The 16,061-nt window shown below is 36.6% G+C and overlaps 7 protein-coding genes across 7 annotated transcripts; 2 read left to right on the top strand and 5 right to left on the bottom strand.

The window, feature by feature from the left end:
* Positions 1-71: 71 nt before the first annotated feature.
* Positions 72-2,536, top strand: PHYBLDRAFT_63020 (hypothetical protein; the record flags this gene model as incomplete). Its single annotated transcript, XM_018441058.1, has 5 exons — positions 72-132; positions 177-503; positions 644-839; positions 942-2,377; positions 2,493-2,536. 5 exons carry the CDS (start codon positions 72-74, stop codon positions 2,534-2,536), a joined length of 2,064 nt encoding a protein of 687 aa, XP_018294818.1.
* A 1,693-nt stretch (positions 2,537-4,229) lies between these two features.
* PHYBLDRAFT_180221 (hypothetical protein) lies at positions 4,230-5,096 on the bottom strand. The gene is made up of 4 exons (XM_018438281.1): positions 4,974-5,096; positions 4,830-4,899; positions 4,562-4,688; positions 4,230-4,429 (listed from the first exon to the last, which is right to left on the bottom strand). Exons 1-4 carry the CDS (start codon positions 5,070-5,072, stop codon positions 4,378-4,380), a joined length of 348 nt encoding a protein of 115 aa, XP_018294817.1. The 5' UTR covers positions 5,073-5,096; the 3' UTR covers positions 4,230-4,377.
* Positions 5,097-5,769: 673 nt separating this feature from the next.
* Positions 5,770-6,542, bottom strand: PHYBLDRAFT_142284 (hypothetical protein; the record flags this gene model as incomplete). Its single annotated transcript, XM_018430776.1, has 3 exons — positions 5,770-5,999; positions 6,168-6,238; positions 6,421-6,542. The coding sequence occupies 3 exons, from the start codon at positions 6,540-6,542 to the stop codon at positions 5,770-5,772; spliced, it is 423 nt and encodes a 140-aa protein (XP_018294816.1).
* A 614-nt stretch (positions 6,543-7,156) lies between these two features.
* PHYBLDRAFT_63023 (hypothetical protein) lies at positions 7,157-8,346 on the top strand (the record flags this gene model as incomplete). The annotated part of the gene is made up of 2 exons (XM_018441059.1): positions 7,157-7,340; positions 7,814-8,346. The coding sequence occupies 2 exons, from the start codon at positions 7,157-7,159 to the stop codon at positions 8,344-8,346; spliced, it is 717 nt and encodes a 238-aa protein (XP_018294815.1).
* A 1,153-nt stretch (positions 8,347-9,499) lies between these two features.
* PHYBLDRAFT_157999 (hypothetical protein) lies at positions 9,500-10,344 on the bottom strand. The gene is made up of 3 exons (XM_018433713.1): positions 10,218-10,344; positions 9,925-10,151; positions 9,500-9,854 (listed from the first exon to the last, which is right to left on the bottom strand). The coding sequence occupies exons 1-3, from the start codon at positions 10,262-10,264 to the stop codon at positions 9,571-9,573; spliced, it is 558 nt and encodes a 185-aa protein (XP_018294814.1). The 5' UTR covers positions 10,265-10,344; the 3' UTR covers positions 9,500-9,570.
* A 455-nt stretch (positions 10,345-10,799) lies between these two features.
* PHYBLDRAFT_63025 (hypothetical protein) lies at positions 10,800-11,389 on the bottom strand (the record flags this gene model as incomplete). Its single annotated transcript, XM_018441060.1, has 2 exons — positions 10,800-11,200; positions 11,371-11,389. The coding sequence occupies 2 exons, from the start codon at positions 11,387-11,389 to the stop codon at positions 10,800-10,802; spliced, it is 420 nt and encodes a 139-aa protein (XP_018294813.1).
* Positions 11,390-13,874: 2,485 nt separating this feature from the next.
* On the bottom strand, positions 13,875-15,179 carry PHYBLDRAFT_185846 (hypothetical protein; the record flags this gene model as incomplete). The annotated part of the gene is made up of 2 exons (XM_018439156.1): positions 14,237-15,179; positions 13,875-14,174 (listed from the first exon to the last, which is right to left on the bottom strand). The coding sequence occupies exons 1-2, from the start codon at positions 14,792-14,794 to the stop codon at positions 13,875-13,877; spliced, it is 858 nt and encodes a 285-aa protein (XP_018294812.1). The 5' UTR covers positions 14,795-15,179.
* Between the last annotated feature and the right edge of the window lie 882 nt (positions 15,180-16,061).

Below are 16,061 nucleotides of genomic sequence, written 5' to 3'. Positions count from 1 at the left end.
CATATTCATATTTATAGCTATAAATCTTCAAGATCTGGCCAAGCTATAACCTAACCTACCTGTCAGCTATAATGAAATTCGGCCAAACTCTCAAGTCCTCGCTTTACCCTGAATGGACATCGTCCTACCTTGGTACGACCTTTCAACCAACTGAAGCACGACTCACTCTTGTGTAGACTACGATGGCCTGAAAAACATGTTGAAGAAGCGCATAAACAACCAGTGGCTAGAAGAAAACGAATCCGAATTCATCGAGTGTCTAGAAAGCGAACTCGACAAGGTCTACAGCTTCCAACGAGCCAAACTCGACGAAATCCAATTTAGGATTAGACAAGAAGCCATACAAGTCGATTCTGTTTGCAAAAAAACTAACCCAAAAGACGAGGAGTTTTCGCTTTGTCAGGTTGAGCTGGAACGAATCATTGCAGACGTTTATGATCTAGAGAAATTCACTCGACTTAACTACACTGGCTTTTTGAAGATTGTTAAGAAACATGATGCAAGTTTATATCACGAATAGACACACGCACGCGCACATATATATATATATATATGTGTGTGTGTGTGTGTGTATTTATGCGTGTGGTTTATACTTTAATTAATTATCCTATGTGTGTGTGTAAAATTATATATTTGTAGAAAGTAACTGGCTGGATAACAAGGCCAATATTTAGCGCTCGACTAAATGCAAAGCCATTCTACAAAGAAAACTATGATGCTTTGATTGCCAGGCTGTCGTGTTTGTACGATCGAGTGCGTACAAAAGGTATTCAGCGAGGTGGTGACTCTGGTGCAGGGGGGAAACAGTCTGCGTTTATTCGTAATACTACAAAATACTGGTAAGCATCAAGCATAGGTTCAAAAAATAATCGACTAATTGGTATTAAACATACATGTGCTCTGTTTAATGTCGCTGTCGCTGTTGGTGTTGGCGTATAAAGGGTTCATCCAGACAACATTTTGAAATTAAAGTTGATTATACTTCAGCACTTGCCAGTACTTGTATTTAATCCCAACAAAGAATTCTGTCAGGAAGATTCGGCCATCACTAGCATCTACTTTGATAATGAAGATATGGACCTATATATGGGCCGGCTTGAAAAGTCAGAAGGTGCTGAGGCTATTCGAATGCGTTGGTACGGTGGGATGGACACCACGACCATCTTTGTGGAGCGAAAGACCCACCGTGAGGACTGGACGGGTGAAAAGAGTGTCAAGGCGCGTTTCCCGATCAAAGAGAAACACCTGGATGCCTATCTTCGCGGAGAATATACAGTGGATGAGTTGATGGCCAAACCGAGAGAACAAGGCCGCAAATCCAAGGCCGAACTCGACGAAATGGAACAATTAGCTCGCGAAGTCCAGTACACAGTACTTACCAAACGTCTTTCTCCTGTGATGCGTACCTTTTACAATCGAACTGCCTTCCAACTGCCAGGTGATGCACGGGTCCGGATCTCGCTCGACACAGAACTCTCATTAATCCGAGAAGACGACGAAGGTAGGGTGCGCTCAGGAAATCATTGGAGGCGCATGGATATTGGAGTCAATTGGCCATTTAAGAATCTCCCTGAAGAAGACATCTGCAGATTCCCTTATGCCGTACTCGAAGTTAAGCTACAGACCCATTTTGGTCAGGAACCTCCAGAGTGGGTGACAGAACTAGTAAATTCACATCTGGTAGAATCCGTTCCAAAGTTTTCGAAATTTATTCACGGCTGCGCGACTCTCTTGGAAAGCAAGGTTAGAGCATTGCCATTCTGGCTGCCACAGATGGAAGTAGACATTCGCAAGCCAAAAAACAAAGCATTTGAATTGCTCCGGTCCAAAACCAAAACCAAAACCAAAACCAAGGCGGTCGATAAAGACTCTGACAGCGATCTATCCGTGGCGGTTCATCTTGGTGACCCATCATCGATTGGCCCTTCACCTACAGAGACCACGAATTTTCATGGACTGAGTGCTGTTTGGGATAAGTCTAAGACCATATTTAGCTCAAACAAGTCTCTTGAACCAGCAGCTTCTTTTGACAGTACCTTGGCTCTGGGAGGTGGGCAACCTGTACGTGCGATGCCAGAGATAGCTCCGCCTGTCAAGTTGTGGATGGCGAATGAGCGAACATTTTTGCATTGGCTGCAGTTTACACTTTTGCTGGGAGGATTAGCGCTGGGCCTTTTGAACTTTTCTGATGGGGTAGGGCGTGTGTCTGCAGCAGTTTTTACGGTTGTATCGGTCGGTACGATGGTTTACGCGCTCCTGTGCTTTCACAGCCGCGCTAGTCGTGTGGGACGAAAAGACCCGGGTGATTACTCAGATAGATACGGACCAGCCATCCTCACGACTTCTATGATTGTTGCGGTTGGTATAAACTTTTACTGTAAGTCAATGCGTATAACTAAGCTCATGAACTCTTTCCTACCAATATTTTTCTGTGAACGTTTGTTGTTGGTTGAGTGTGTTACATATTTAATAATTTGTTTGTATTCTTTTAGTGCGTGTGAATGAATCTACCAAATCTGGGATCTTGCAAATATAAAAGTAAATAAAACTCTCATTCTGGTTCATGTCTATGCTTCATAGATCTATGTATTAAAAAGAATCATTGAATTTTAGGCACTCAATAGCTATTTCTGTGTGATTTTCTCTAGTTATTTAATCCTATATATTAGTGGCCATCTGTTTTGTTTTCTGTATTTATTAGATTTGCAAAAATCAAGGGTTACAAGGTTTTATGTAACAAAAGTTATAATGCGTGTAACAGTTGATGCGTGCTTAATAATTGTGCTACTAGTAGTGCTAAATGAATCTTTATATTTTAGTGGAAATAAAACAACTCTAATTTGTGAAAAGAATAATAATAATAAATATGCGTGTGTACTAAAGCTCCTTACTATTGGAGTGACTCACAGGGATATCTTGTCCCATGAAATTTAAAACTTTCAACTGATGTATGTATATATCATCATCATCATCAATACCCACTGATGAGGTAACAAGGAGATTGAATGAATTGAAATATCCCAAAATGAGTCTTTGAAAAATCCTACAAAGGGAGTGATTATACAGTTTATTTGTCTGTATCTGCTGTCATGGCACAGAAAGCTTTCGTATTTGGAATAGGCAGCTTGAGGCCTCTACTCTCTGATAAATATAACTACTTGACATATACACGGCCTTCCTCAAAGATTACAATAGGTTACTGGGTGTTTGCTGTAATTGTGATTTGACAATTGTCTAACACTATAGCAGCTGCCTTCACCTTGAATGTCAGCAAGAATATCTAACCCTTGATGAAAAATTGGAATGCTGGATTCGTTACATTCGGTGCATTTGCATTTGTTGAAGAATGATGTTAATAATATATTTATTGTTTGCTGTGACTTATGATAGTAGTAAGCTTAAAATACAAGATCCCCAAGTATTTATTTGACTATTTCACAAGCTTTGGTGGCTAAATGTCTATTTTCATTCCCATGCTATTGATTATAATGTACAGATTTGCTTTGTAATTGCAATTCTTTTTTTTTTGAAAAATAAATAAACATGTAACGATTGTCTCTAATGTTCGAATCTAAAGAACACTTGCTCAATTTAAAGAAAGGATTTCAAAAGGATCTCCGGTTGTTTCTTCATTACATTTGCTAAGTGTACATGGCTCAAAAAGAAGTATTTTTTTTGTTTTTCAATTAGAGCAACTGGTTCTATTCACTTAATACAGTGACGTGCCACTTTAGACTTTCTAAACTTGTGTATATAACATTTCATTAGTGTTATTATTATTTGATTCTCTGCTGGTAGTGTGCTTTGTTTTGCTTTATTTTATCTTATTAATATTTATGGGTATTTTATATATATATCTTTTTTGGTTCAGCGACATTGATCTTGTTGAAAAAGATATATAGATTACCCGAATAAATATCCCATCTCTATTTCACTCTTAGGTACAATTAACATCTAAAAATCCATGGGAACTAATTTGCAACTTTTTGTGCACTTTCTTAATAGCTGTAAGCAGTTTTCTCTAGCCATATAATCCTATATTACCTCTGCCTATGTTCATATTTTTTTTGAGTTTTCTTTTTTCTTGTCGACCTCTCTCTCTATATGTTGTGTATATATGATTTAATAATATCGGGGTCGATTCTTGTAAGTCTGACTGGATTTACCCCCAACAAATCTAGAACGCTTCAAATGTACAAGCAATCAAATAGTCAATAGATCTCTATCTTATCTCCCAACTCTGGCGTTTTATTTCCAAAGCTTGATATTTTCTACACACGAATCCCAATAGTTTCTGTGTGATTCTATGTATGTATATAAATATGTATATGTATATTAATGTGTATATGTTTTTTTATATACGCATATATCTCATTTTTAAGCCAAACCAGCAGCCACCTTTGCCTTGTATTCATCAGATTGACGATACCTAAAAATTACAGGGTTTATAAATAAATATAATGCGATTCGATATGATAGGATAAAGATGTAAATGCCTTTAACCATCTATGGCTCTATTATTTTCCCCCCTTCCTTTTCCTGTTCTCTATAATCAACTTACTTTAAGATACGTGCAACCTGGACGAATCCTGTGGCAGCAACAAACATGTTGACTGTACAGAGGGTCATGTTCTTGGGGATAATGACGGTAGCATAACGAGTCCAGATAAGGCCGGTAGCCAAGAGAGCTATATGTTCGTTTGAGAATTAATACATAATAAAAGTAAAGAATAAACTCAAGCCAAATGTATATATATATATATGCACTCCACAAAGGCACACGTATATTATATGCTTCTATATCTATATTTTCTTCTTGGTTTACTTACACAAGTTTTGGGTCAAACTAAGCTTCTCTGCAGGACGGTTGAGATCTCCTACACCAGCGATAACTAGGGCCTGGATTCCAAATAAGTAATATATAAGTCGATAGAGGTCTACAGCCGCAACAAAGAAGAAGGAGAAACATATACCCATTTTGTGGCAGGAGCCCAAAAGTGGATTGTCTTTGGGCCGGCAGGTGAGTTGATGAAACGAGTGAGGGCAGACTGGGAAGCAGCGGAGGCAGCCATAATATGTATGTATGTGCGTGTAGTAGAAGAAGAAGAAGAAGGTAAGAAATAGAAAGAAGAGAGAAAGGGCGGGAAAAGAACGGGATAAAAAAAAACAAATGAAATGAAATGGAAAGTTTGGAGACATTTTTTTCTGCTCACTAAAGTTTTGTGTATGTATATAAAACAGTTTTTATAATACAAAAAATCTTGCTGGTTGGTTGATGATTCTCTTACGCACACACACACACACACACACACACACTGCCAAAACCGCTTACATCTACATATGCTACACACACTGCACACACTAAACTATTTATTATAGGCAGCCTTTTGTTGTTTGAATCTGAGTGTGTACAAGTTCTCCCAGAGATTTTAGATTTAAACAGCCAAAAACACACTAACAACAATAGTAAGAAAAAGCGGGAAATTCATTATTATTATTTTTATATATTCATTTGCTCATTCATTTATTTGTTAAGACATTCATTAATCTCCTTCCTCTACTTGTCTTTATCTGTATCTCCTTGGCTCCTACTCTCACATCTCCTACCCTATTATATACCCCCTTTCCTTTTATCCCCAATTTATATATATATATATACATGTACATATTCTTTTATGTAATTATTCTTATTAAATAAACACTTTTTGTATATATCATTTTTATTTTTATTTTTATTTTTATTTTCATCTTCATTTTATTTCTTAATTTTTACCGATGTGCTGACTGGTTATAATTTTCTGAGCATCGAGGAGGTGTACTTGCAGCAGATGTTTTACGGAACAAGGTTGTTGCTCTTTGGCTCAAAAGGGAAGGTGCACGATGAATGGCTCGCAGAGATGAAGAACGCTTAGCCGCTGTCTGTGCTTTGGTCAAAGGAGGGGCGTTTGCGGGGTCATGATAAGTGCCGTCTTTGTAATATTGATTATAGTACTCTTTATCTAATTGAACCAATTTGTTACAAATCCACACAAGAAGAAGGATAGATTTTGGTGTGTATACACATGAATATAGGTACACGGCCACAGACAAGCACAAATATATGTGTGTGTGTTATTTTAAGGAAAAAAAACAAAAACAAAAAACAAAAATGATGTGGGTGTTTGTACCTTTGGGATCGTATTCTGGCATAAATGAGCGTCTTTTGGTGTACTTTTCGAGCTTCCAGATTGCATATTGGCTTTTGACTTTGTCGATAATGTCTACCATAATGAATGTATTTACTGCTCGGTCGGAAAAAAAAGTATATGTGTATTTATGTATGTATGTATGTATGTGTATATATATATATATGTATATATGTATAGATAGAATTTATCGAATTGAGCGGAAATATATATATATAAGAAAGGAAAGAATTACAAAGGGTGAAGAGGAAGAGGAAGAGGAAGAGGAAGAAGAGGACGAAGAGGACGAAGAGGACGAAGAGGACGAAGAGGAAGAAGAAGAGGAAGAGAAATAGGAAGAGGAAGAGGAAGAGACATCTTGAGGTCGAGACAGAAATAATTAAATATATTGTGTGGGTAGTGTGTGTGGGTTGTGTGTGCAAATATATAAAAGAACCTATCGGAGCTTAATAATTACAAGAAGTAGGGATGTAAAAAAAAAGAATTCAAGGGAATACGATTTTGGCCAATCATTGAATTGCTTCTTATTCTCAAGTGGCGTTTGACACACCCACTGAATTTGTTTTTTTCTTTTCTTTTTAAATACAGTTCCAAGAGTGGGTTAAGGTTTAGAACGATTCTGTATTCCTTATATGGAACGTGAACGAAATGAAACATATATAGTGAGGCTGGTTGATTATGTCGGTCTACGTAATATATTTGGCTGGCAGCGAAACATAGTTAACGTTTTAACTACACTAATTGGCGCTTAGCTCAAAAAAATAGTCGGAGATAAAACGTTTTTTTTTGTCATTTTCATTTTGCCACAACTGTCGTTTTTAAAATGATTGTCGCTTGTTATCGACAAATTTGGCGGAAACTGGAAGCTAAATGTCGTATACCGCTTTTAACAAACAATCCGCCTTTTCTTTCCTACAACTATGCAATGCCAACCACTTTTTATTTCGAGGATGGGCAAGACAATGTTTAGAATGAGCAAGGAAAAAAGGTCTGATCCTATGGAAGATGTCTTGACCCAAATCACGGATCCCAACGTTGCATTTGAAACTGTAACAAATCGAAACATCTATTTATCTAACCTCAAGCATGTAATTAAAACTGTCCCAAACCAAAGACATATGCCTCTACAGCTGTGTATAATTAATGCAGTGACAAGTCAAGACAGATTATTATAGATCAAATAATTGAAATTCTTGAGGAAAGAGGTATAGTAATTCGTTTTGCAAGACGGCTTGGAATCAACAAACGAACCACTCAAAGATGTTGGAAAAGATATCAAAAACACAGAGATTTTCCTAAAAAAAAAAGTCGAAATCAAATGATATGGAATGTTCATTTAAAAGTGAACAACAGGATTACGTTTGTATATTATTTGATCAAGACCCTCAACCTTAAACCGCTGACATAATCGACAAACTAGCCGAGCAATTTATGGGCTTCAGTATCTCAAAGGCACAACTCAATCACAATTTAAAGGATAGCATGCCCATCACGGTCAAAAAACCTACGTTCGAACCCGAAGCGAGAAACTTTGAAATTAATCTCCAAGAGAGATGCGATTGGTATATGTAATAAAAGGATATAGATTTAGATTTTATAAAAAAAATACTTCTTCATTTATGGGTCAGGCTTCCACATCAACTTGAGAAGCAATTGGGCTCGAGCTAAGATTGGAGAACCTGCAAGAGTAAAGTTACCTAAAACCAGGTCGTCTTCCCATACAATCATTAGTGCTATATCCTGCTCGAGTGTCATCAATGTCGCTTTGAATAAGCTGCCACCTAAAAATGTATGGGAAAATAAGAGTAGCCCGACAGCTGTGCAGAAGAAGAGAAAAGTAAGCAAGTGGAAGAAAGGAACTGCAAAGTATTTCATCATGAAAGAACCAACTGTAGAGTATATGGACATTGTGGACGCTACAGCTGAAGGTAGTGCTGCTCCAGTAGATAAATGTACAACTACAGGCCATTTCATCAAATTGATGAATGAAGTCCTTGATATTACGTATCATGACGAGGACTTTAAAAACCATTACCTAGACATGGACAATTGTACAATACTTAAAACAAAACCAGTGATCAGAAAAATTAAGAGCAGAGGATACAGGGTTATGTATTTATTGTCTTACTCCCCTGAGCTGAACCCTACTGAGAAATTCTAGAATATTGCTAAAGGAAAGTTGAAGAGCGAACTTTTGAGGACTGAGGAAAATTTGAGTAGTAGAATCGACGATGTCTGCAATGCTGTATCCGCTGACGTCCTGTATCTTCTGCACGTATTCCAAAAAGCAGATTAATTATCAAAGATGATTATTAGTTCATTCAACGCTTCATACTCTGGCTAAAGATTTGTTATTGTCTGCATCTAAAATTAAAGGAAAAAATAATCCTCTAGTAAGGCTTATGCTGCCGCTATTTTTTTACGGTATCCTCGATTGAAAGATTAGTGCTCTTTCATTCCTTTGGATGAATAAGCCATACTACTCTTGTGATTGATCACTCGAAGAAAATTAATAGGGCAATATATTACTATTACCAGCAAGCAGAAGAGAAAACATATCGAAAGAGTAGTAAAGATTTATCTTTATTATTCTTAGTATGTGGTCCTTTTCAATTACCATTGTTTATAGTAGTGTTTTGGTGGGAAGCTAAAATCTTTATTCGAAGCTCTTACCTTAAATAACGAGGCTTCACACCTTGACTCTGCACCTTTTTTCGCTCCAGTAAGGATCACTACATGAATTCTCTTCCTCACAATATATTTATATATATATATTGTATACACTTGCAGTATTCTTCAAGTCCCATTGTAATAAACTAGCTAATATGTTTCCAAGGTTTACATCAAATTTCCCAGTTCCATAAAACAAACAAGCTTATATTCAAGCAGTTTACATTAATTAAAATTTTCAGCTAAAAAATTAGCGGAAAAGCCAATGTATCCTTGTACACATGATGACCCTTCGAAATGAGGTTGCGTCTTCGCGAAGTAAGTTATATCTTTCTGTACTCAAGCAAGATTATGCACAAAGCCAAATGAAATTTATCACAATATCTTCTTTAGAGTTTACTGGAAGAGTGCCATCCCATGTAAAAGAACGTAGACAAGCTTTTAATGTATATGAATTAGTTAATGAAAGTGAATAAAAATGACGACAATTGTTGGCCAGTCGTTTAGCGAGGGATCTTAGATATTGAACAAGAGAAACATGAGCTAATTGATTCCACCATATTTATTTTCTTTCTACCTTTGAGCGACATGAAAAGCAACGGTTTTTGTTATTTTTGGTAGCCATCTCATTTTTCTTTTTTTTTGCTTAGTGGCTTTATTATAATCTTTTACTTGAAATGGTTTTTAAAACGAAGGCGCGGATTACATATAATGCTTATTTGAAACTCAAAGAAGCTTTCATCTTTTTTGGTTTGCTGGTATTGATGACTTGCTGAATATCATTCTTTGTCATAGAGCTTTCTTTCTTTCTCTTTAGTGAGATCTCTGGTTCCTTGGTGCAATGAGTATAGTATGCTTGAAGTATTTGTTTGATCTTGTGTACATTGGAGGTGAAACTAGCCAAGGTTGACAAAGACTTTGGCAATTCCATGTTAGCAATTTCAAACATAGTATCGAATGGTTTGTTCCTTGTGAGTATAAAAAATCGTACCCGGAACCCTTTGTTGCAAAATGAAAATTAAGTGGTGTGTATACAGAGAGCAAATTTGTATTGTTTGTAAAAACTTACCAACTGCCATCACCAACAGACTGCCACGAAGATCTTCATTGTGACACAATTTTTTACCAAATCTTGCCAATCTCAACATATCATAATGAAGGTAAACTGAGCTGCTATCTCCTTCACTAACTTTTACTTCGCAATAGCCAAGGTGATATGCAATTGATCTCTGATTTATAGTTGCCATTTCCCCGTCAGGGTGCTCGTTCTCTGTTCCAGTACTTGCAGTGTTTGTCCTATGTAGAGAAATACACATTTAAGTTTTTAAATTTATAAACAGGTAATGCAACAATAATATCTACCACGAGAAGACGCGGTTCTGCTCAACATCGGCTAACACCGCGCTCATAATGGGGTCCAGGAATCTGGTCACTAATTCGATTTCCTTGATTTGATGATTCAAGATAGGCTCCTCGGGGAGCTTATCAATGCTAAGCAGAATCATAACAAGTATCAGAATGTATCTCAAGTGTACCCGAATCAAAATTTATTTACAAATTTAGGAAGATATTAAGAATCTTGGTGTCATAGTCGTCAGCAAATTCATAAAATTTGTGAATACAACATTTGATTTCTTTTCTAGTGCACGTATCCACTTTCTGAAATTATGTGATCTATTAGAATGCATCATTTGTCACAAGTGCTATCATAAGTTACCGTCAATGCTTTCATTAACTTCAACAATATCTCGTCATCGACTGTCAAGTTGAGATCCAAGAAGTTCTGTTTCATATCCTCGTGGTAACATGTGAGGTTGACATCCTCCATAGTGAGCAATATTTCTTTACTATGCTGGTTTTTGACAAGCAGCAATATATTATCCAGGGCACTAAAGTTTGCGATTTGGTGAGCTATAAAGGCTTAGGTTCTAATTAAATGTAGATTTACAGAAGTTGTTGAAGATTTCCGTTGATGAAAAGTCCTTGTGACTTAGCTACTTGATGTGATTCGCGTTGAAACTTTCTGAATCCTTGCGCCATATTGTATCCATTGCTGGCATGTGAATCCTCATTAACATCCTCTTCCTCGTTGTCATAATCCTGATCACTGTCATAAGTTGCCCTCTGATTGTTGGGATTGGCAATTGCCAAGTTGTTTGATGCAATTATTCGTGCTGCGGAAACACCGGCCTCTAGCGCTTGATTTCCTTCAATTTTGATAGTTCTCTCTAATCGTGCCTCTGAATACAACACGCCAATATCCACATATTTTCCTATAATACGCTTTCTATTCGGGAAAATGTTCTTGTACACTAGTATGAACTTGTTCTCCATGTTCTTCTTCGCTTAGGATTCTGTATCAAATTGTTGTACATATGCTTTAGTTGCTTCTTTATTGTCGTTGACAAACTTAGATAGAGATGGCCGAGTATTGGAATTCTTTAAATATTCTTTAATGCCTATAATAATGCAACATTTAGTACACTCATCAATATTCGACGCGAATTGCACTTACTTTTTGAGATTGATGACATTGTTTGAATTTAAGATTATGATGAGAGAGAACAGGTTCCAGACTCTGAGAGAAATACTATTTATAGTATATATTGAGGTATTCGGGATTGTTTATGGGTTAGTATCTCAATATATGGAAAAAGTAGAAACTGTGAGTGTTATTTATTAGAGACAAAATAATATTGCTTATAAGGACCTTGGACACATCATATAAAAAAAATTTGAAACATTTAACCATATATGTAATTTTATACGGTCTCATGTTTCACGTCCAAGGCTTCCATATACAATGAAAATGTGTGATATTTCATTTATTGGCCATGTTAATATACTAAACTCACGAACATAAAATCATGTAATTAGTGCGAGCCAAAGTTTGTTACTTTTTTCCCTAAAATTGTAATAGCTGTTTAACTTTTTAGACACTAAAACTAATAGATGCCAATTAATATCTATATACATAGAATGCTTGTGCAGATAAAGGGGAAAAAAACTAACGTTGGAGCTATATGGACTTCTTTATATGCTTACTTGAAAACATAATTCGTTCTTTATTTCAGGTTTTATATCATCGTTAGTTTAACAAAATATAATACCAAAAGATGATTGGTCAACGTATTTTATATCATTTTTTTATACGATGTAAAATATTTTATATCATGTTTTTATATCATATAAAATAATGCGATTTTGAAACACGTTATTCTTTTTTAATAACACAATCTCCGTCTAAATAAATTTTATATGAGGTGCTCTCGGAGTGCTTTATTGATATAGAATTCCGTATTGATATAGACACTAAACACTATATAGTGATTTCCAAAATTCAAAAAAAGGTTATTTCGCTTTAAAGTCAGTAGGCGTTCACCTAGTTGTGGTTGACCGATTTTTTTCGTCGGTCGACCGGTTTTTTTTCCCAATTTTAGGCAAAATTTTTATTCCAAAAATGGGCAACAAATTTAAGTGCATCCCCAGCAAAAGACAGGAGATGCACCAAAAATCGCTCCTTTTATAGACATTTAAATCGACGACGTCTTTTTAAGCTGACGAGACTCCGTCTACTTTTTTTTGCTTAAGTCTTAGAGCACTTAATTATTTACAGCATCTGCATATTGCTCTTATTTTTTAGGCACCTTAGATAGATAAAAGGTTGCTTTAACAAAGCTTTATAATTATATTAATTTTTGGAGCCTTTGAGCTGACTATCACTGTTGTTATTTATGCTTTTAGATAGATAGAAAGATTAGAGAACTGTTTAAATTTGAGGCGTATCCTTTCATCTGATGCAAGCCCCCTTTTTTTTCCTTTTTTGAATTAATTTATGCAAAACCATCTGAAACATCTGTTTTTAGTAAGTCGAATATCTTGATTTTTCTTGTTTGAATAAGAAATATCGATGATATTTTGCAAGCATAATCATTAAGCTATATAAAGCCCAGTTTTTTCAGAATTCTAATATTTTTTCACTCTTCTTGCATATATATATTCCAATACAACAATGCCTCCAAAAAGAACCTCTAAGAACGCTGAGAACAGCAACAAGAAACTGCGAATCAAGCAGTATAAACTTTCTGGATTTGAGGAAGAGAAGAAGCCGAAGAAGGCACATGGTTCCTGGAACGACACCAAAGAGTTGGTGCTCTTACAGGAATACGCGCACCCTTTCCCCCCTTCTTTGAAGAAAGGTGCACACAAGAAGGCATGGCAGGACATTGTTAAAAGTGTCAACGACGTGACACCTGGCGAGACAGAGCTGTCTTACGACACTTGCCGTCGCAAAATGTTGAAACTTGTAGACATCTACAAGAATGCCTTTGAGGAGAGGACTGTTGCTGGTTCCTCGGGTGCAAATAGGAACAGGCCAGAGGTAGAGAAGGCTGTCCGAAAGATCCTTGACAAGGTACAGTCAAATTTATATTTAGTTTCCTTTCAGTTTTCTAATTACATACATACATTTAATTAAATGTAGAAAGAGCAGCACGAGGCGTTCAAGGTTTCTGGTCGCAATAAGGAGATTACTAGATAAGACTTTAAGCTTGGCCTCGAAGGCCGTATACGGGCAATCGCGTCGGGAGCTCCTGGCCAGATCACAAATCTCAGGCAAAAATACCGAGATTTTATCAAGAAGACCAACGCAGAAATGCAAGAAAAGTTCTCAGCAGAGAGCTCTGCTATGGCTGCAGCCCGACCAGTTGGCAGTCAAGCTAGCCCAGCTAGCATTGAGGATGAGGAGGGCGAGGAGGGCGAAGAGAATGAGAACGCAGATGAGGAGGATGAGAATGTGGATGAGAACATGGATGAAGACGTGGATGAAGACGTGGATGAGGTCGAGGATGAGGATCATCCGGAGGTGGGAAATGAAGTCCCAGAGTCCCAGGCCGCCCGCCATGCTGAAGTCATGGGGGTGCTGAAGCAGATACTTCAGAAGATGTGCGATATCGAAGAGGAATTGAAAAAAAACAAGAAAATAATGATAAAAGCATAAAAATTTAAGTATTAATTTATTTAAAATAATATATCATCTTCATCTTCTCCGTCTATTTTATCACGTCTTAATCCAGAGATATACTCCTCAAGAGTCGGTGGCTCTAAACCAAAATATGAACTTGTTGGCGATCTATTGCGACCAGTACAGTGGATCATATTTTTGAATACTGTGGATAGCATGTACACAGTTGCTGGACTTGTTTCCCCTGTTTTCATGGCATACTTATACTTGGAATACTTAAAGTACTTCTGTACTTCCCCAAATTCCCACTCTACTGCCACTCGCACTTTCGACATACTCTTGTTAATTTTTTTTATCTAAATCTATTGTACATGATTAATATATTGTACAATCTTTGTCGACAATCTTGTATGGTTACTATACCACTAAGATATACGCCTTCAAATGGTGAGTACAGGCACTTGGAAACCATGTAAGCTGGATCGCCGTACAAGGCAAATGGCAATTCGACATCTGGTACAATATCCAAGTATTTTTCCACTCTTGCTTCTGTTTTGGACATGGTATATATGTACTGATCGTGTCTAGAGCCATCATATGGTCCAAGCAAGCTGCTTGTGATCCCATCAGGAGTAACAATAGACTGGTACTTCAAAGCATGCATGTGCTTCCAACCATTGTAAAAAGCTTTTTGAACTTCATTACCTTGGCTTGGTCTTGATATTGCTTGCATAGTACCATCAATGAAACCAACAATGCTTGGCAGTGCTGCGCCTTTATCGTAGATTGCACTTGCAAACCTTTTCAAGTTTTCCGGGCGAAATTGCTTAATATTGAATTGAAGTCCCCATTTAATCTGGTTCATAACAATGCTCTCAAATCCTCGGCAAACTACAGATACATTGCTTTCACTCATTCCAAAAAGTATAGACATGTCACCTAAGCGTCTTGAAAAGCTGTACCGATTGAGCAACATTGCAAAGCCAAGGTTCTTACGGACTTGTATACTTGAAAAACGGTACACATGATCCAATCCGAGTGCTGTTGTTATTCTCTCAATTTCACCCAAAGTGAAACGAAATAGATATATACAAGTACCGTCACTCAAGAGATTTAGGTTTAGTTTGCTATATCTAGTTCTCCTGGCTCTTCTAATCTCTTGAGGTATGGGTTCTTCTTCATTCTGCTGTTGCTCTTGCTGCTGTTGCTGTTCTTAATGTCGTTGTCGTTGTTGTCTTCGTTGTTGTCGTTGTTGTCTTTGTTGCCTTTGTTGATGAACTTGGGCGTGATTGTTAATGTTATATTCGGAACGATCGGTCATTTTATTTTGAATTTAGATGATCAATTTGAGTATAAAGAAGTTGTTAGAGAATGAAGCTCATGCATAATATTTTCACAAGCTATATTGTTGACGCAACATGATGGTACACGTATGGTGTATCGGAGAATAAATTTTAAAAAAATGTTCCAACTTAAGTGCCTTTTTTGGGCGTAGATACAAGGCAACTTTAAACAGCTCTCTATTATTCGATTTATGCCATTCACCAGCGTACGAGGGAATTGAAAGAAAAATTACTTTTCATAGTAATTTATTCGATTCCGAATGGATATATTTGTCAACTCCCTTGACAATTACATGGTGTTTTTGACCATATAATTGTCGAGGGAATTGGCAAAATTTCTAGAATAAGGACTCTAATTACAAAAAGGAATATACTAAACAACCATACTTTAAAAAGCTCATTCTATATAGCCAAAATGAAACAAATCATTAACAAAAAAATATAAATTGGCAGGGTATTTTAATAAATAATTAAAAAACAGATGCTGAATAACAATTGGAATCGTATATGACGTGGCTCAATTCCCTCGATGCAATTCCCTCGACAATTCCCTCGTACGCTGGTGAATGGCATTAAAGTAAATAATAATAAAGAAAAACGATTAAACGCTCAGAAATTTTTCGAATGGAGTATCTATTTCCATGCTTAAGGTCATAAAAATCATGGAGCATGGAAATATATGCTGCCGGAAATGCTACTGTTGCAGAGGGGGTTTTCTTTTGAACAGCATTTCCCAAAAAGGATTTAAATTAGAAAAAACTGAGCATAAATTCTATTGCTGCAGATGTTCTTAAAACTCAAATATCTTGTTTGCCTTCCTTTTTTTTTGTAAAAGATAAAAATGATCAAGCATCACGCTTCTAAAAATTCCATTAGGATAAATCTTACTATGTATCACAC

Source organism: Phycomyces blakesleeanus (genome assembly GCF_001638985.1).
Source record: "Phycomyces blakesleeanus NRRL 1555(-) unplaced genomic scaffold PHYBLscaffold_5, whole genome shotgun sequence".
NCBI lineage: Eukaryota > Fungi > Mucoromycota > Mucoromycetes > Mucorales > Phycomycetaceae > Phycomyces > Phycomyces blakesleeanus.
This window is presented reverse-complemented; position numbering and strand designations above follow the sequence as displayed.